Raw genomic sequence first — 20,588 nt, forward strand, 5'->3', positions numbered from 1 at the left:
GATGTTTGGCTTGCTTGTATGACTCCTCTTTCCTGTTAATGTACAGCATTTCCCTCACTCAGAAAAACAATATGCTAAAGTTGCCCAATTAGCAGGAGGATGGGGGCAACTTCTTGTTGCATGTGGTGCTCAAGCTTAGAACAGCTGTCAGATACAAAGCTGTGAAGCGGAGACCCTGAGCTATGACGTTATTTATATAATGTTACTGTACAGCCACTGCACTCCAATTTAGGTGATTATCAGTGCTCAAATCTGCCATTTTCAGCCGGGATATGGGTACAAGGTAAAGGGTAAAAACTGTAAATAGTAATTACGCGGCTGCGTGGGATCATTTACAACAGTTATGGGAAATCGTGGATCAATTCGGAATTGTATAGTTCTATAATTCACTTTAAGCACTTAATGTTGGCTAATGTGGCCTAGAATTCACAGTTTGGTGGCGAGGAGGGCTAGCCTGGGCGCTAACTTGAGAGCAGCATGTTAAACTAATACACTTTGATCTACTAAACCCTGGGTAATAGGACTTAGCATTAGCGATGTGGCCCACAGTAGGGTAAATGCTAACAGATGCTAGTGGATCGGTTAACAACGATGCTTGCTCTGACACCACCCCTCTGACTGATGTTTGTGATTGTCCCTCTCAGTGGGCTATTTAGGATTATATGAGAATAGCAGAAGTCTGGGGCAGTACATGAAAGCAATTACCAACTGGCAAAGCCAAGAAATATCTCAGATTTAGAACCAGCAAAGATATAGAACCAGCATTTAGTATGGATCGATGAATAGATTAATTGAGACAGACAAATAGACTGATAGAAAGATGGACAACTGTCCTTATCTACCACCCCGGGGTCTTTTCCCTACCGGTCCGGCGGTCCTTCTCGATGCAGTAGCAGCTGTCGTAGAATTCTGTGAAGGTGGTGGCCAGCTCGTAAAGGTAGTCACACAGCGTGTGGAGCAGGAGGTCATCCAGGATCTTCTGCAGGATCTCAGGGAAGCGAATGAGACACTTGCCCAGCTTCCACTCCTTGTCGTGCTGCAGGAGCACATCCGTGGTCTCTGCTGCTTTACGGAGCGCAACCTCGTCGATGTTAGCCAGCCGGGCTATGGACCTTCAGATATAGAGGGGAAGGGATATTAAGTTGAGTAGGATATTAATGTCAGACAATCATATTTTTTCTCTTCATTTTATAAGGTGTGCATACTGTATATTGTGATAGCCTGCCTATGCAGTTATCATATAAATACATGATAATAACAACACTTGTTAGGTGGGACCACAATGGACAAGATAATCACAGGTGATGCTGCTGGTCCAGATAGCTCAGTTGGTTGGAGCATCAATGGCTATCAAAAGAGACTATATCTGTGTAATCAAATGATCCCAGAACAATGCCTTTGTGCTTTCTAAATCTACAAGCACAGATTTACAAGCTGAGCAGCATCCTGGGGTTTCAAACATCCCGAGGTTTCAAACACAATGCTCAATAAAGCAAAAATAATAAATAAATAAAAATCAACTGGTAATTAACAAAATTAGCAAGGTGTGTGCGTACTAGGGATGTAACAGTACACGTACCGAACCTTTCGGTACGTGGACCTCGGTTCGGTCCTCTTTGTGAACCTGAATGAATACATAAATATACACTAGGCCTATAGGCTTAATCCTACGCTGTGTTGTATGCCATCGCCTGAGTAAATCAAATCAACTTGTATTTCTCACATGCTTCGTGTGGACAAACAGTGAAACGCTTACTTACCGATCTAAGCTGAAAAAAACAATGTATGCTATTCTGATAAAAACAACTACAGCCTATGCACATGCTGTAATAAAAATGTATATCTTAACTGGCACATTTCAAACTATCCTTTTGTGAGGCGCAGCAGGGAACCATACTGAACAAAAATATAAATGCAACATGCAACAATTTCATAGCTTTTACTGAGTTAGTTAATATGAGGAAATCAGTTAATTGAAATAAGTGTATTTAGGCCCTAATCTATGATTTCAGATGACTGGGAATACAGACATGCATATGTTGGTCACAGATAACTTAAAAAAACAAAAAACAAAACAATGGGCCTCAGTATCTCGTCACGGTATTTTTGTGAATTCAAATTGCCATCGATAAGTTTGTTGTCCGTAGCTTATGTCTGCCCATACCATAACCCCACCGTCACCATGGAGCACGCTGTTCACAATGTTGACATCCGCAAACCGCTCGCCCATACGACGAGGTAATACACGTGGTCTGTGGTTGTGAGGGCAGTTGGACGTCCTGCCAAATTCTCTAAAACGACGTTGGAGGCGACTTATGGTAGAGACATTATCATTAAATTATCTGGCAACAGCTCAGGTGGACATTCCTGCAGTCAGCATGCCAAGTGCATGCTCCCTCAAAACTTTAAACATCTGTGGCATTGTGTTGAGAGACAAAACTGCACATTTTAGTGGCCTTTTATGGTCACCAGCATAAGGTGCACCTGTGTAATGATCATGCTGTTTAATTAGCTTATTGATATGCCACACCTGTCAGGTGGATGGATTATCTTGTCAAATGAGAAATGCACACTATGTTAGAGAAATAAGCTTTTTGTGCGGATGGAAAATGTCTGGAATCTTTTATGTCAACTCATGAAACATGGGACCAACACTTTACATGCTGCGTTTATATTTTTGTTCTGTGTAGTTCTGTAAAATGGGGAGTGGTGGGGTGGATAAACCAGGATTGGGGGATCCTCCATCCTCGTTTAAATCTCCAGTTCAGGAACATTTTGGCTTCCCAGTAGATTACAACGGCGATTGACAGTTGTGGACAAAACGTTAACAGTATTTCTCCACTGCTCAACGAGAATAGCATATGCAGCTGCCAACACCTCAATCATGTTGGCATATTTACGCCAGTATTCCTACCACCGGAGCAAGATGGAATACGCAAAGACAACAACTTAGTCTCCGCTCTGAATTCAAACAGCCCTTCGCAGCCGATTCTGAGAGAGAAAAAGGGATGATGCTGCTGCCGATACTTTTCATTAGAGTGCTGCATGTCTGTAGCTTGTTTTTGTCAGTCAATCACATATCCTCAGAGCAGCACTACAGTCATAGAACCGCCATGTGTGGCAAATCAAATCCAAGTTTTTTTGTCACGTGCGCCGACTACAACAGGTGTAACCACAGTAGACCTGACAGTGAAATGCTTACTTACAGGCTCTAACCAAAAGTGCAAAAAAGGTATTAGGTGAACAAAAAGGTAAGAAATAAAAACAGTAAAAAGACAGTTGAAAATAACAGTAGCGAGGCTACATACAGACACCGGTTAGTCAAGCTGATTGAGGTAGTATGTACATGTGGTTAAAGTGACTATGCATACATGATAAACAGAGTAGCAGTAGCGTAAGAGGGGTTGGCGGGTGGTGGGTGGCAAGGCACAATGCAGATAACCCGGTTAGCCAATGTACGGGAGCATTGGTTGGTCAGGCCAATTGAGTTAGTATGTACATGAATGTATAGTGACTATGCATATATGATAAAGAGAGAGTAGCAGCAGCGTAAAAGAAGGGTTGGGAGGAGGCACACAATGCAAATAGTCCAGGTAGCCATTTGATCAAGCTAGGAGGTTGAATAATCAACTGAAGAAGGAATTTAAATGATGTAATTAAAGGTTAAATGAGGACATGCTACAAAGACCAAGAGCCAACAGGTAGGCTGCTAGTTAATAATCTGAATGGAGGTGTTGTTATTTGTAACTGTAGGGCAGGGAGAAACCTCATGTACCCTCAATTAGCCTAGCTAGTTTAGCTAACTAGCTTCTCTAGGTTTGCTGCAGTCGTAATAATAATGGATGATAAATAATCTAGCTATGACAAGCTAGAAATTGGTCTACTAGTGCGATTCGGCTTGGTTGGTTGCAGTCTTCTCCCTCCCTCCTTGCCAGTGTCACTCGCTCACAGCACACACACCGCAAGGCCCCTCTGCCTGCTAGAGCCTCACCGCTCCCTCCCTCCTTGTCCGTGTCACTCGCTCACAGCACACACACCGCATGGCCCCTCTGCCTGCTAGAGCGGCACCGCTCCCTCCCTCGCGCTTTATCAGCTCTGGTTAATAAAGTAACTTACAAATGGACTTTTCTACTGCTTCCCTTCCTGGGATCAGATCGGGTCTGGATCGAACCAGGTCAATACGAAACGGGTCTTGTTGTGCTCGGGTCCTTTCAGAACGGGTCTTTATATTTAAAAATGTAATTAACTACAGTAACTGTTGGTATTTAATATTCCCACTGTACCGAAACCGAACCGTGCCTCCAAAACCACAACACGTACCGAACCATGAGTTTGGTGAACGAGTACTCCCCTAGTGTGTACGTGTATAACCCCCCCCCCAGTGTGGGTCTGCCACCACCTGTGAGTGCTCTATTGACTCAGTGTGTTACCATCGACCATCCTGGGCAAAGCGTCTCTTTCCCCTCCTTCTCTGTGTGCAGATCAATACAGACAGACTGGGCACAATGCCACAGAGCCCGTAGTACGTTCAGGGGAGGAGAGAGAGAACCAGGGGAGGGGCTGGTTGCCACTCCCTACAGCCCAGCGAAGGATCACCTGATGCGGGTGAAGGCGTAGAGCAGGTAGGCGGCCGTGTTGCCCCGGTCATCCAGCATCTTGTCGAAGGAGAACACGTAGTCGTTGATGCGGTTGTGGGACAGGTCGGCGTACTTGATGCAGCCGAACGCCACCGAGTGCTGGGCCTTGGTCAGCTCCTCTGTGCTCAGCACCTGAGTTAGATATGATTAGAGTTCCAGGCAATCAGGCATGTGTTTAGTCCACTGGGCATCTGACACAGATCACAACTTGTTTCTGTGTGTCACAACGCATCTGGGACAGGTTGAAATACTGTACTGCTATGAGTCTGACCTGTCATTCATGCCTTCAACCCCACATTCCCCACCGGACACAGTCTAATTCTTCCAACATCCACATCGAGACCAATAGCCTGTTAGGTACGGACAGGCTCACACCTAGAGAGAGTGGGGATGTGTGCCGATTGTGTTCTTTAGTATGTGTGTGTATAGGGTGTGTGTGCATTAGTGTGTTTTGAGCAGTGCGGGCAGGTGTATTTAAATGAGGTTGGGACGAGAAGGTGGCAGGGTTGGGCGTGAGGCCAGCCCCGTGGTGCCACTGATACCAACTACATAGTGCAGTAAGTGTACCCATGCCCTAACAAAACAAAGATCTCAGAATAGATCTGAATTGGCCCCATCCGCCATCATTTGCTAAATTGATTACGCCCCAGGGAGCAGGACGATTATACGCATACTTAGTTTTCTGCATAATTTAATGCACCATGTGTAACTTTCAATATCCTTGACAATTATAGGCTTAGCGAAACCCTGATTCAGAACACCTCCTCTTGCGTCATAGACTGAAAGAAAAGAGGCGGCTGCAGTTGGCAAGCAGGCAGACAGCTATGCCAGGTGGAAACAGCGTGCGTTTCTGCCTTTGGAACATAAAGACTAGATAGAGACATCGTTCAGGCTGTAGAGATGTGTTTTACACTCTACTCACAATGTGTGTGTGTCCTGCAGGATTTATTTGGATTATTAAGGCCTTGAAGAAGAGTTAACTAATAGAATCAGGAGGGTACTAGGATGAAACAAATGGCTACACAGTATTGATGGAAACACAGGCAGCATCTCACACCTTGTCTCTGTCTTTCTCCTTGAGTTTGTCCATCGACCTCTTCAGGCCTTCGTCCAGCAGGTCCATCAGCCTCACCGTGTCCCCAGACCGAGTCTTAAACTTCTTTCTGAAGAGACAGACGGAAGGACAATACTCACTCAACACTTCAGGAACTCTTCCATTCCTTCACCATTAATCGAACATAACTGGATCTGTGAAAAAACTGGTGGTCTTACGTCGCTCTATCCAATCATGTTCAATGAGTAAAATCATGTTCAATTAATTATTATTAGAAACGATGTGTGCTATTCCACTTTCTAGTATTTGACTGAGTGAACAGTGTTTGAACAGGGCTTGAACAGGGCTTCAGCTCCCACTCAGCCCAACAGTGGAGTACCAGGCTCTAACCACAAACCACCACTTAGCTTGCACCTCTCACCACCCCTCCAGCCTCTTACGACCAACACAACCCATTCTGACTGTGTTTGATGCTTTATTAATGCACGGGGTGATATTGTCTGCTCGGTAACGAGACTCCTAGTAGTCATACACACAACTAGATGATGTGTGACTAATGGGCCAATAGAGCAAATGAATGGACAAATAAAACCTAAGAGTGCCAATTCAATATGATGATAGGCTGACGTAGCAGGTGGGTCGGTGGTCTCTTGAATGGCCCAACACAGTATACAGCGCTATGAATGCTTAATTAGGCATGTGTCTGTTGCCATCACGTGATTGTTGGCGTATGTGAATCTGGAGCATTAGACACCAAATGGAAGAAAACGTACTAAAACAGGAGGGGCTCATTTGACTTGTCCAATAAGAAGCACTCATTTTAGTTTTCTGTAAACTTTTGTTGGTTTTTGTGCGCTAATGAATAGGACCCTGGAAAAAAATTCTGTAATTTGTAGACACTCACTTATCCTCTCCCAGCACCACTCCAAAGCCAGCATGCTCCACTCGTGTCACCTTGGGGTCGTACCAGCCAATCATCTGAGCCGCTGCAAACACCACCTGGAAGTGGGTGCCCTGTAGTGAAAAAAATCACACATACGCATAATTAACTAGTCATGAATTGGACACCAGTTAAATGTTTAGACCGAGTTTGACAGGCTAATAAGGATGGTTGCAAAACATTGCAAGTAAACATAATGACTTCACATGTACAATCCACTCCAGTAGAACATTTTACAGCCTAAAAATGAGAGTGAACACACAGACAAGCCAATCATTGTGGTGCTGAACTGCAATGAGACGGCAGTACTCTGGAGTCCTCTACTCATGCTCGTCTCTGACAGTATCTTACTTCTCTCTTCGGCTCAGAGAAACCAAGACACAGACAACTGACCCTGAGTGGATTACCTTTTCAGCAGGTGACACCGGTGGCGTCTCACAGCGAGGACCTCAGAGGCACAACAGAGCTAGCTTGGTCCCAGATCTGTTTGTACTCTTGCCAACTCCAATGCTGTCATTGTAAAAGCCAAACATGTTTGGCATGAAAGCAAAAAAACAGACCAGCACTCAGGCAATAATATAGGCACTCTCCTCTGCCTCCCTCAACCCCCTCCTCACCTGGCCGCTGTCCGTCACGTAGATGATGATGTCTGCCTTCTCGTCAAAGAGCCGCTGGCGCAGGGCGGCCAGGTCTGAAGTGTCGTATGTGTAGCCCCCGTCAGACTTCACCACTGTCAGGGGGATCTGTTGGCCCGGGGCAAACACTATCTTACGTCCCTCGTCCATCTCCACCAGGCCTGGAGAGGGAGAAAGAGAGAAAGAAAGAAAAAGAATTGCTGAGTCAACAGTGCCCCCTTCTGGACACGTACACACTACAGCAAACACTGTACAGTACAGCAGGAGTCCCCAACCTTTTTCCCGGTTTAATTTGAGGGAGCTTGGAAAATGTTGCTTTGAAGCTAATTTCCTGCAATTCTACATAGTTTAGCAAGACATATTCTCTTTTAGGGCTCCCGGGAGGAGCAGCGATCTAAGGCACTGCATCTCAGTGCAAGAGGCGTCACTACAGTCCTTGGTTCGAATCCGTGCTGTATCACATCCGGCCGTGATTGGGAGTCACATAGGGCGGCTCACAATTGGCCCAGCGTCGTCCAGGTTTGGCCGGGGTAGGCCTTTATTGCAAATAAGAATTTGTTCTGACTTGCCTAGTTAAATAAGGTTAATTAAAAAAAAAAAAAATTAAATACAGAAAGTGAATAGATCAATTGATAGCGACAGAGTCAGACATTATATGAGATTACTTCCCAAGCAAAGTCACATTTCTTTGACTCCTCAACTTTAGGTCATAGCTCAACTTCTGAATGTCAGAGAAACAATCCAAAGATATTCCTATGTGCATCAGGGCTGCGTCTTCCTCTGGCATTTTACCTCGTTTCTAGCCTAAAGCTTTGCGGATGTATGTGCTGTTTTAGATCGGTATAAACAACTGAATATTAACTTTTTTCACCCCTCAAATCAAGAAAGGTCCCATACCCCCCCACTATGAGGGTTGTGCCCCCTTGGCTGGGAATCCTTGCAGTACAGCAACCCACCTGAGGTGAAGAGTACAATCTTAATATGAATAACATTAATATGAACTGAATGACAACGCTATCTTTGTTTTCCTTGATTTAAACTGACTGACCTTTGGCCTCAAACTCTTTGACGACGGCGATCATTTTCTCCTGATAGAAGGACTCTCCTCTCTCGATGATCTGGATGTCCAGACAGTTGTAGACCTTCTGGAATTCTACGAGACAAAAAGACAAAGAGTTGGATCGGTGTTGGAGTTCAGTAGAAACACTAGGGGGAAATCAACACCAACTACATCGTATGTCTTTGGATGAGACATGAGAAAGTGAAGTCACTCGTTGAGGAAATGGAGGAGAAAGAAAAGGATGGAGCAACCCAAATGCCCTTCCTCAGCTGGGTCTCAGTGGGGACAAGACTGCTGGCTAATGAAGGCATTGAGTGTGTCTCTCCCTCCATTCATCCCGCTCTCCCTCCCTGTCTGCCACATGAAGCTTTAAATCCTCCCAAAGATCACACAATATGGAGCACTGTGACACCTCAGGCCTGTCATGCCCTTATCATACATACCCACACATGCGTTCTCACACACACAAAAAAAAAACAATGAAACCGAACTGACAATAGAGTAGTCACCATGAACTCATCACCCCATGTGAACCCCCATTTTGACGATGTCAATAACTCCAAAATGGCAAACACCACAACTTTATCTGTCTGTCTGATTGTGACCTTTCATTAAAAGCTGAACTACTGTACTAGGCCTATATTTTTGTGAATTTACTTCTGATAATGTAATCTTTAGGACTCTAGTTACTTTCGACTCTTCACAGTAATTGGCATTAGGTCTAACTAACCCTTGAACAAAACGTAGCCTTCACTATAATTTCTTACTTTCAGCACCTCTTCATCTATTCATTCATCGCACCCACCATTCCTGGAAACGTCACAGATGAGGTTCCATCCTTTGATGAAGGCTGGGTCTTTGCTCTGCAGCTTGACCACACACTGGTAGGCCCTCTTCTTAAAGTCTTCCTCCTCGTCAAAACGCTTCTTAGACTCCTGGCACAGACAGACCGGGAGGAATCACTCATATCATCAGGGGAGACAATAGGTAACATATTTGATGACAGTTAGTGAGGAACAGTATGTAATGTATGCCAAGGACAGTCTACACAACTCAACATTTGGCCAGACGAAAGGACATGCCATTTCTGATGTCATTCCCTTTAAGTTTTATTAAACCCACCACCTTCATCTGTAGTGGTCAACTTTATTCCATTTTTTAAATATTTTGTATTTTGGGTGGACTCACTTTGTAGAATGCCTGCAGATCTCCAATGGGAGGGGACACGGTCAGGTAGTTTGGGAACTTGTCCTGCAGGTGAGCGATGAGCATGCCAAACTGGGTGCCCCAGTCCCCCACATGATTCAGCCTAAGGAACACAACACAAACACATGCAGTGACGACATGGTAAACAAACACAAAATAACAAAAAATAACAGGATATACAGTGGGGCAAAAAAGTAGTCAGCCCTTAATTGTGCACGTTCTCCCACTTAAAAAGATGAGGCCTGTAATTTTCATCATAGGTACACTTCAACTATGACAGACAAAATGAGGGAAAAAAATCCAGAAAATCCCATTGTAGGATTTTAATGAATTTATTTGCAAATTATGGTGGAAAATAAGTATTTGGTCACCTACAAACAAGCAAGATTTCTGGCTCTCACAGACCTGTAACAACTTCTTTAAGAGGCTCCTCTGTCCTCCACTCATTACCTGTATTAATGGCACCTGTTTGAACTTGTTATCAGTATAAAAGACACCTGTCCACAACCTCAAACAGTCACACTCCAAACTCCACTATGGCCAAGACCAAAGAGCTGTCAAAGGACACCAGAAACAAAATTGTAGACCTGCACCAGGCTGGGAAGACTGAATCTGCAATAGTTAAGCAGCTTGGTTTGAAGAAATCAACTGTAGGAGCAATTATTAGGAAATGGAAGACATACAAGACCACTGATAATCTCCCTCGATCTGGTGCTCCACGCAAGATCTCACCCCACAGGGTCAAAATGATCACAAGAACGGTGAGCAAAAATCCCAGAACCACACGGGGGGACCTAGTGAATGACCTGCAGAGAGCTGGGACCAAAGTAACAAAGCCTACCATCAGTAACACACTTTTTTATTTCACCTTTATTTAACCAGGTAGGCTATTTGAGAACAAGTTCTCATTTGCAACTGCGACCTGGCCAAGATAAAGCATAGCAGTGTGAACAGACAACACAGAGTTACACATGGAGTAAACAATTAACAAGTCAATAACACAGTAGAAAAAATGGGCAGTCTATATACAATGTGTGCAAAAGGCATGAGGAGGTAGGCGATTAATACAATTTTGCAGATTAACACTGGAGTGATAAATTATCAGATGGTCATGTACAGGTAGAGATATTGGTGTGCAAAAGAGCAGAAAAGTAAATAAATAACAGTATAAAAACAGTATGGGAATGAGGTAAGTGAAAATGGGTGGGCTATTTACCAATAGACTATGTACAGCTGCAGCGATCGGTTAGCTGCTCAGATATCTGATGTTTGAAGTTGGTGAGGGAGATAAAAGTCTCCAACTTTAGCGATTTTTGCAGTTCGTTCCAGTCACAGGCAGCAGAGTACTGGAACGAAAGGCGGCCAAATGAGGTGTTGGCTTTAGGGATGATCAGTGAGATACACCTGCTGGAGTGCGTGCTACGGATGGGTGTAGCCATCGTGACCAGTGAACTGAGATAAGGCGGAGCTTTACCTAGCATGGACTTGTAGATGACCTGGAGCCAGTGGGTCTGGCGACGAATATGTAGCGAGGGCCAGCCGACTAGAGCATACAAGTCGCAGTGGTGGGTGGTATAAGGTGCTTTAGTGACAAAGCGGATGGCACTGTGATAGACTGCATCCAGTTTGCTGAGTAGAGTGTTGGAAGCCAATTTTGTAGATGACATCGCCGAAATCGAGGATCGGTAGGATAGTCAGTTTTACTAGGGTAAGCTTGGCGGCGTGAGTGAAGGAGGCTTTGTTGCGGAATAGAAAGCCGACTCTTGATTTGATTTTCGATTGGAGATGTTTGATGTGAGTCTGGAAGGAGAGTTTGCAGTCTAGCCAGACACCTAGGTACTTATAGATGTCCACATATTCAAGGTCGGAGCCATCCAGGGTGGTGATGCTAGTCGGGTATGCGGGTGCAGGCAGCGATCGGTTGAAAAGCATGCATTTGGTTTTACTCGCGTTTAAGAGCAGTTGGAGGCCACGGAAGGAGTGCTGTATGGCATTGAAGCTCGTTTGGAGGTTAGATAGCACAGTGTCCAATGACGGGCCGAAAGTATATAGAATGGTGTCGTCTGCGTAGAGGTGGATCAGGGAATCGCCCGCCGCAAGAGCAACATCATTGATATATACAGAGAAAAGAGTCGGCCCGAGAATTGAACCCTGTGGCACCCCCATAGAGACTGCCAGAGGACCGGACAGCATGCCCTCCGATTTGACACACTGAACTCTGTCTGCAAAGTAATTGGTGAACCAGGCAAGGCAGTCATCCGAAAAACCGAGGCTACTGAGTCTGCCGATAAGAAGATGGTGATTGACAGAGTCGAAAGCCTTGGCAAGGTCGATGAAGACTGCTGCACAGTACTGTCTTTTATCGATGGCGGTTATGATATCGTTTAGTACCTTGAGTGTGGCTGAGGTGCACCCGTGACCGGCTCGGAAACCAGATTGCACAGCGGAGAAGGTACGGTGGGATTCTAGATGGTCAGTGACCTGTTTGTTGACTTGGCTTTCAAAGACCTTAGATAGGCAGGGCAGGATGGATATAGGTCTGTAACAGTTTGGGTCCAGGGTGTCTCCCCCTTTGAAGAGGGGGATGACTGCGGCAGCTTTCCAATCCTTGGGGATCTCAGACGATATGAAAGAGAGGTTGAACAGGCTGGTAATAGGGGTTGCGACAATGGCGGCAGATAGTTTCAGAAATAGAGGGTCCAGATTGTCAAGCCCAGCTGATTTGTACGGGTCCAGGTTTTGCAGCTCTTTCAGAACATCTGCTATCTGGATTTGGGTAAAGGAGAACCTGGAGAGGCTTGGGCGAGGAGCTGCGGGGGGGCGGAGCTGTTGGCCGAGGTTGGAGTAGCCAGGCGGAAGGCATGGCCAGCCGTTGAGAAGTGCTTATTGAAGTTTTCGATAATCATCGATTTATTACATTTACATTTAAGTCATTTAGCAGACGCTCTTATCCAGAGCGACTTACAAATTGGTGCTTTCACCTTATGACATCCAGTGGAACAGCCACTTTACAATAGTGCATCTAGGTCTTTTAAGGGGGGTGAGAAGGATTACTTTATCCTATCCTAGGTATTCCTTAAAGAGGTGGGGTTTCAGGTGTCTCCGGAAGGTGGTGATTGACTCCGCTGTCCTGGCGTCGTGAGGGAGTTTGTTCCACCATTGGGGGGCCAGAGCAGCGAACAGTTTTGACTATCGGTGGAGACCGTGTTACCTAGCCTCAGTGCAGTGGGCAGCTGGGAGGAGGTGCTCTTGTTCTCCATGGACTTCACAGTGTCCCAGAACTTTTTGGAGTTGGAGCTACAGGATGCAAACTTCTGCCTGAAGAAGCTGGCCTTAGCTTTCCTGACTGACTGCGTGTATTGGTTCCTGACTTCCCTGAACAGTTGCATATCACGGGGGCTATTCGATGCTATTGCAGTCCGCCACAGGATGTTTTTGTGCTGGTCGAGGGCAGTCAGGTCTGGAGTGAACCAAGGGCTGTATCTGTTCTTGGTTCTGCATTTTTTGAACGGAGCATGCTTATCTAAAATGGTGAGGAAGTTACTTTTAAAGAATGACCAGGCATCCTCAACTGACGGGATGAGGTCAATGTCCTTCCAGGATACCCGGGCCAGGTCGATAAGAAAGGCCTGCTTACAGAAGTGTTTTAGGGAGCGTTTGACAGTGATGAGGGGTGGTCGTTTGACTGCGGCTCCGTGGCGGATACAGGCAATGAGGCAGTGATCGCTGAGATCCTGGTTGAAGACAGCGGAGGTGTATTTGGAGGGCCAGTTGGTCAGGATGACGTCTATGAGGGTGCCCTTGTTTACAGAGTTAGGGTTGTACCTGGTGGGTTCCTTGATGATTTGAGTGAGATTGAGGGCATCTAGCTTAGATTGTAGGACTGCCGGGGTGTTAAGCATATCCCAGTTTAGGTCACCTAACAGAAGAAACTCTGAAGCTAGATGGGGGGCGATCAATTCACAAATGGTGTCCAGGGCACAGCTGGGAGCTGAGGGTGGTCGGTAGCAGGCGGCAACAGTGAGAGACTTATTTCTGGAGAGAGTAATTTTCAAAATTAGTAGTTCGAACTGTTTGGGTATGGACCTGGAAAGTATGACATTACTTTGCAGGCTATCTCTGCAGTAGACTGCGACTCCGCCCCCTTTGGCAGTTCTATCTTGACGGAAGATGTTATAGTTGGGTATGGAAATCTCTGAATTTTTGGTGGCCTTCCTGAGCCAGGATTCAGACCAGGCAAGGACATCAGGGTTAGCAGAGTGTGCTAAAGCAGTGAGTAAAACAAACTTAGGGAGGAGGCTTCTGATGTTGACATGCATAAAACCAAGGCTTTTTCGATCACAGAAGTCAACAAATGAGGGTACCTGGGGACAAGCAGGGCCTGGGTTTACCTCCACATCACCAGCGGAACAGAAAAGGAGTAGTATGAGGGTGCGGCTAAAGGCTATCAAAACTGGTCGCCTAGAGCGTTGGGGGCAGAGGATAAGAGGAGCAGGTTTCTGGGCATGGTAGAATATATTCAGGGCATAATGCGCAGACAGGGGTATGGTGGGGTGCGGGTACAGCGGAGGTAAGCCCAGGCACTGGGTGATGATGAGAGAGGTTGTATCTCTGGACATGCTGGTTGTAATGGGTGAGGTCACCGCATGTGTGGGAGGTGGGACAAAGGAGGTAACAGGGGTATGCAGAGTGGATCTAGGGGCTCCATTGTGAACTAAAACAATGATAACTAACCTGAACAACAGTATACAAGGCATATTGACATTTGCGAGAGACATACAGCGAGGCAAACAGTAATCACAGGTGTTGAATTGGGAAAGCTAGCTAAAAACAGTAGGCGAGGCTAATCAGCTAGCACAACAAACAGCAGGTAAAATGGCGTTGACTAGGCAACTGGGCCGACAGATAAAACAAACAAGCAGAATGGAGTACCGTGATTAATGGACAGTCCAGCGTGCGTCAGCTATGTAGCCAGGAGATCAGTGTCCAGGGGCAGCGGTGGATGGGCAGGGAAGCTGGGCTGGCGAGTGTTATCCAGGTTTTTAAAAAAACTAACAATGACTAAATAGCTTGTAGCTAGTTAGCTGGTTAGCGTCGTATGCCCTAGGCCGTCATTGAAAATAAGAATTTGTTTTTAACTGACTTGCCAAGTTAAATAAAGGTTAAAAAATATATATATATAAAAAATGTCGCCAGGGACTAAGCCTGCAGTGCCAGACGTGTCCAGGCCCGTCTGAAGTTGAATGTCATATGGTCAGATGAAACCAAAATATAACTTTTTGGTAAAAACTCAACTCGTCGTGTTTGGAGGACAAAGAATGCCGAGTTGCATCCAAAGAACACCATACCTACTGTGAAGCATGGGGGTGGAAACATCATGCTTTGGGGCTGTTTTTCTGCAAAGGGACCAGGAAGACTGATCCGTGTAAAGGAAAGAATGAATGGGGCAATGTATCGTGAGAAAACCTCCTTCCAGTGAAAACCTCCTTCCATCAGCAAGGGCATTGAAGATGAAACGTGTCTGGGTCTTTCAGCATGACAATGATCCCAAACACACCGCCCGGGCAACGAAGGAGTGGCTTCGTAAGAAGCATTTCAAGGTCCTGGAGTGGCCTAGCCAGTCTCCAGATCTCAACCCCATAGAAAATCTTTGGAGGGAGTTGAAAGTACTTGTTGCCCAGCAACAGCCCCAAAATGTCACTGCTCAAGAGGAGATCTGCATGGAGGAATGGGCCGAAATACCAGCAACAGTGTGTGAAAACCTCGTGAAGACTTACAGAAAACGTTTGACCTCTGTCATTGCCAACAAAGGGTATATAACAAAGTATTGAGATAAACTTTTGTTATTGACCAAATACTTATTTTCCACCATCATTTTCAAATAAATTCATTAAAAATCCTAGTGTGATTTTCTGGATTTTTTTTCTCATTTTGTCTGTCATATTTGAAGTGTACCTATGATGAAAATTACAGGCCTCTCTCATCTTTTTAAGTGGGAGAACTTGCACAAGTGGTGGCTGACTAAATACTTTTTTTGCCCCACTGTACTGCAGGGCAGGGAGTCAAAGAAACTAACTGAAATGTAGGGGTTGCTCTGCCTCTGTTGGTATTCATTTGGCTTAGTCATGGTATATTAGTGACTGACAACTGTTACAGCTGTTTGATAAGGTAACACAGAAACTCTTCATACATTCATAGGTTATTATTGTTTACTGCATTTTAAGTAAATACCTGGTCATTTCTGTATCCTAAAGTGATACCAGTACACTTCAAAAAAAGATTAACTGAATTTATATGTCTGTCACATTTTGACTGATTTACTGACCTCAACACGTCGTAGCCTAGGAACTCAAACAGGCGACACATGCTGTCCCCGATGATGGTGGAGCGCAGGTGACCTACGTGCATCTCCTTGGCAATGTTTGGAGATGAGAAATCCACAACCACCTAGGAAACACACACATCCACATAAGATTCATCCAATAGTTTATGGGACATATCAGATTCAACCACATTTAAAACTCGAAAAGGGCACTGGTTGGGTCCATAAAAGCAGGATATTAGCCTACCTTCTTCTTGCTCTCTAAGGGAGGAGGTTGGACACCGTTGAGTAGCATGTTGGTCAGCAGTTTGGACACAAACGATCTCTTAAGGTGAACATTGATGAACCCTGAGAGCACAAAAAGCTATGTAACACAAGAGACAGAAGGAGCCAGATGTTTCACCAAGATTGATCACATTTAAAGTGCGGGACAAGAGAATGATTTGCGGGACATCCGCGAGAGACAGTGTAGCCTATATGAATTTAAAAAATTGGCAACCCTCCCCCCTAAAAGAAGAATCCTCTTCCCGCTCATGGTGTAGTGCTAACTTTTTAGGTGCCAGAGCGCAATAAAATTGTAAATGTACATTTCTCAAAGTCAGTACCAGTTGTGATATGGCCTATTGAACATCATAGAATTTAGAATTTACAGTATCAGTAGAAACCAAAAAGTGACGCCGATGACGTGACAATGTGGGAGGACGTCAGACCACACATTGCCTCTTATTTCTTCTCACAAAGTTGACTGCTCCGCGGTTCCCGTTTTTCAGATCGCATCTTCCCAAGTCCCGGTAGAGTAAGCTAAACTCTGAGTTGTGTTTACTGTCAGTCTGTCAACAACAGCCTGTGACCTGTGGGTCAGAGTGTGAAATTCACCCTCCAAGACTGACAGCTCTTCCCTACCTATCCCTTTTATCAGAGGATATCGGGCTTCCATGTCTTATGCCCAACAGCTAGTGTGTGTTGGCCACCGTACTTCGGTGCTAACCTTGTCAAGATATCTTCCACTGCTGTTCTTGTTTTCGAGGCCACCAGGCACTTGTCATCCCTTGACTATATAAAACTTGAGCGGGTCAATCCCCTAGATAACCACATCTAGGAAGATTGTTAGCCTAGACAGCTATAAAATGTGAATTTGGATTGCTTCCCCCTGGTATTCCCTATCCATTGGTATTACTAGCATGCTACAAGCTAGCTAGTTTACCCACTCCACCTAGTTGCCAATGTGTTGTCAGCATGGCTTACCAAATGACGGGCATTTGTGCGTGTTTTGCATAAATAAGCCTCCTGCTCCAGCCCTGTGGTCATAGCTCTAAAATTATTTTGTGGGTGCTGTACAGCTCCCGACACATTATTGTAGCGCTCTACCCTTACTGTGTATTGTGGTAGCTGTTGTATACAGTCTCCAGTCATCATTATATATTAGTTAATTGACGAATCAGTGTACTGCATAAGAAAAGTTATATATTTATATTTTAGCATTTATTTTCTTCACGAGAGAACACCGCATCACCTTGATGCTGTTCAGCTCCTTTTGTGGAGCTGAACTACAAGTAGAAGATGGTCATGACCGGTGCCCCGCCTGCCTAGGCGTTGGCCAACAGCATGAGGCCCTTTCTGACCCCTGCAATAACTGCGCCATCCAGCCTGTGAAGCAAGTGCATCTAGCTAGAGTTGAGGGCCTGGTTTTCACAGATCATTTTGTTTGCCAGGACCCACCTAGGACCACCAAGAGGGAAAGCCCACAAAACCGATGGAGCCCCCCAGTAAAAGGTCAATTCCTTATCTTCTGAGATAGGGGGCTTGAAGGAATGCAAAAGCATAGCTGCTCTGAGTCGGGACCCTCTAGCACACCCTCCACTAGGGCATCCAACAGGCACTTTAGTGACCAGGAAGAAAACACACCCAATATGGTGAAGGAGGTGCCAACTACTGTTGTGGATCCATTCAGTCTCAACGCTAAAGATGGGTCAGAGGAGTCATTCCGAGGCTCTGAAGAAAGCTCTGCCTCACTACGTGCGGTCCTGCACGTGGCCTTAGCTAGGCTAGAGCGTGATAATCCTCAAGCCAGAGCCCCTGCAGCTAACCCATTTTTTAACTTCTTGGTGACAGGGGGCAGTATTTTCACATCCGGATGAAATGCATGCCCAAATTCAACTGCCTGCTACTCATCCCCAGAAGATAATTATTGCATATTATTAGTACATTTGGATAGAAAACACTGAAGTTTCTAAAACGGTTTGAATCATGTCTGTGAGTATGACAGAATTTATTTAGCAGGCGAAACCCCGAGGACAAACCATTCAGAATAAAACAATGTAGGTCACTCTTTTCAAATCGGTTTCATTGGGAATCCAGATTTCTAAGGGACCTTCTTGCAGTTCCTATCGCTTCAACTGGATGTCAACCGTCTTTAAAAATTGTTTGAGGTTATTCCTTTGTGTAATGAAGTATGGCCATCTTGAACGAGGGTCACTTGAAGTGTACTGTTAGATAGAGGCGCGTGACCAGAAAGCATGCTTCAGTTTGTTTTCTTCTTGTATTGAACACAGATCATCCAGTCTTCAATTTTATCGATTATTTACGTTAAAAAATAGCTAAAGTTGTATTACAAAAGTAGTTTGAAATGTTTTGGCAAAGTTTACAGGTAACTTTTGAGATATTTTGTAGTCACGTTGAGCAAGTTGGAACCGGTGTTTTTCTGGATCAAACGCGCCAAATAAATGGACATTTTGGATATATATCGACGGAATTAATCGAACAAAAGGACCATTTGTGATGTTTATGGGACATATTGGAGTGCCAACAAAAGAAGCTCGTCAAAGGTAAGGCATGAATTATATTTTTATTTCTGCGTTTTGTGTCACGCCTGCAGGGTTGAAATATGGTTTCTCTGTGTTTACGGAGGTGCTATCCTCAGATAACAGCATCGTTTGCTATCGCCAAAAAAAGCCCTTTTGAAATCTGACATGTTGGCTGGATTCACAACAAGTGTAGCTTTAATTTGCTGTCTTGCATGTGTGATTTAATGAAAGTTTGATTTTATAGAAATTTATTTGAATTTGGCGCTCTGCATTGTCCCTGGCTTTTGGCCAGGTGGGACTCTAGCGTCCCACATATCCCAGAGAGGTGTATTTTTTATTTAACTAGGCAAGTCAGTTAAGAACAAATTCGTATTTACAATGACGGCCTACCAAAAGGCCTCCTGTGGGGACGGGTGCCTGGGATTAAAAAATATATAATATAAATATAGGACAAAACACACATCACAACATAAAGAGACACCTAAGACAACATAGCAAGGCAGCAACATAACATGATAGCAGCACAAAACATGGTACAAACATTATTGGGCACAGTCAACAGCAAAGGTCAAGGTAGACAACAATAAGTCACACAAAGCAGCCATCACTCTCAGCAAGAGTGTCCATGACAGTCTTTGAATGAATAGATTGCGATAAAACTGTCCAGTTTTAGTGTTTGTCCAGTCGCAAGCTGCAGCGAACTGAAAAGAGGAGCAAGCCAGGGATGTGTGCGCTTTGGGGACCTTTAACAGAATGTGTCTGGCAGAACAGGTGTTGTATGTGGAGGATGAGGGCTGCAGCATCTCTCTCAGATAGAGGGGAGTGAGGACTAAGAGGGTTTTATAAAGAAGCATCAACCAGTGGGTCTTGCGATGGGTATACAGAGGATTATAGAGTGCAGTGATGTGGAGCATTGGTGGCAAATCTGATGGCCCGAATGGTAAAGAACATCTAGGCGCTCGAGAGCACTCTATAAATTATGTCTCTAATCTAGCATAGGTAGGATGGCCATCTGAATCAGGATTAGTTTGGCAGCTGGGGTGAAAGAGGAGAGATTACAATTGAGGAAACCAAGTCTAGATTTAACTTTAGTCTGCAGCTTTGATATGTGCTGAGAGAAGGACAGTGCACCGTCTAGCCATGCTCCCAAGTACTTGTATGAGGTGACTACCTCAAGCTCTAAACCCTCAAGAGGTTGTAGTAACACCTGCGGGAAGACAGGCATTCTTCTTACCAAATCACATGACCTTTGTTTTCGAGGTGTTCAGAACAAGGTCAAGGGTAGAGAAAGCTTGTTGGACACTAAAAAAGCTTTGTTGTATAGCATTTAACACAACATCCGGCGAGGGGCCAGCTGAGTATAAGACTATCATCTGCATATAAAAATGGATGAGAGCTTCCTACTGCATGAGATATGTTGTTGATGTAAATTGAGAAGAACGTGGGGCCTAGGATTGAGCCTTGGGGTACTCCCTTAGTGACAGGCAGTGGCTGAGACAGCAGATTCTGACTTTATACACTGCACTCTTTGAGGTAGTTAGCAAACCAGGCCAAAGACCCTCAGAGACAATAATACTCCATAGTAATAATACTCCATACTCCACATCAGGACAGGTCGTTTCACATGAGCAGCCATTACAAACACATGCTGTAAAACAGTGATCACTAAGGTCATTACAGAAAACACAGGACTGATACCTTTCAGGATAACAATGAGGAGCGTAGCCTTTTTTGGGTGTTTGGAGTCATACCTTGTGGGATTATTGATAATCTGAGAAAGATTTAGGGAGTCCCATTGCTTTAGGACCTGGTCAGGTGGTGTAAGCATGTCCCAGTTTAGGTCACCTATAGCAGGACAAATTCAGACTTAGTGTAAGGGGCCAGGAGAGAGCTTAGGGCAGGTAGGGTAGGGTACAGGCCGATGGAGGAC

General features: G+C 45.0%; 1 protein-coding gene across 3 annotated transcripts in view; it reads right to left on the reverse strand.

Moving 5' to 3' along the window:
- Positions 1–20,588, reverse strand: part of LOC115135937 (arginine--tRNA ligase, cytoplasmic-like) — a 43,651-nt gene that overhangs the window by 6,677 nt on the left and 16,386 nt on the right. For all 3 annotated transcript variants that reach the window (XR_010464913.1, XM_029671170.2, XM_029671169.2), the window contains 10 exons: positions 16,102–16,202; positions 15,858–15,979; positions 9,515–9,635; positions 9,132–9,261; positions 8,315–8,419; positions 7,249–7,427; positions 6,596–6,705; positions 5,695–5,800; positions 4,597–4,769; positions 865–1,112 (listed from right to left, as the gene is read on the reverse strand). Coding sequence is in view for 2 of the 3 variants with exons in the window: in XM_029671170.2 (XP_029527030.1) it covers positions 865–1,112; positions 4,597–4,769; positions 5,695–5,800; positions 6,596–6,705; positions 7,249–7,427; positions 8,315–8,419; positions 9,132–9,261; positions 9,515–9,635; positions 15,858–15,979; positions 16,102–16,202 (1,395 nt within the window). In the remaining variant the exon portion in view is untranslated. The remainder of the gene's footprint in view (positions 1–864; positions 1,113–4,596; positions 4,770–5,694; positions 5,801–6,595; positions 6,706–7,248; positions 7,428–8,314; positions 8,420–9,131; positions 9,262–9,514; positions 9,636–15,857; positions 15,980–16,101; positions 16,203–20,588) is intronic.

The sequence above is a fragment of the Oncorhynchus nerka genome, linkage group LG10, assembly GCF_034236695.1.
Source record: "Oncorhynchus nerka isolate Pitt River linkage group LG10, Oner_Uvic_2.0, whole genome shotgun sequence".
Taxonomy (NCBI): domain Eukaryota; kingdom Metazoa; phylum Chordata; class Actinopteri; order Salmoniformes; family Salmonidae; genus Oncorhynchus; species Oncorhynchus nerka.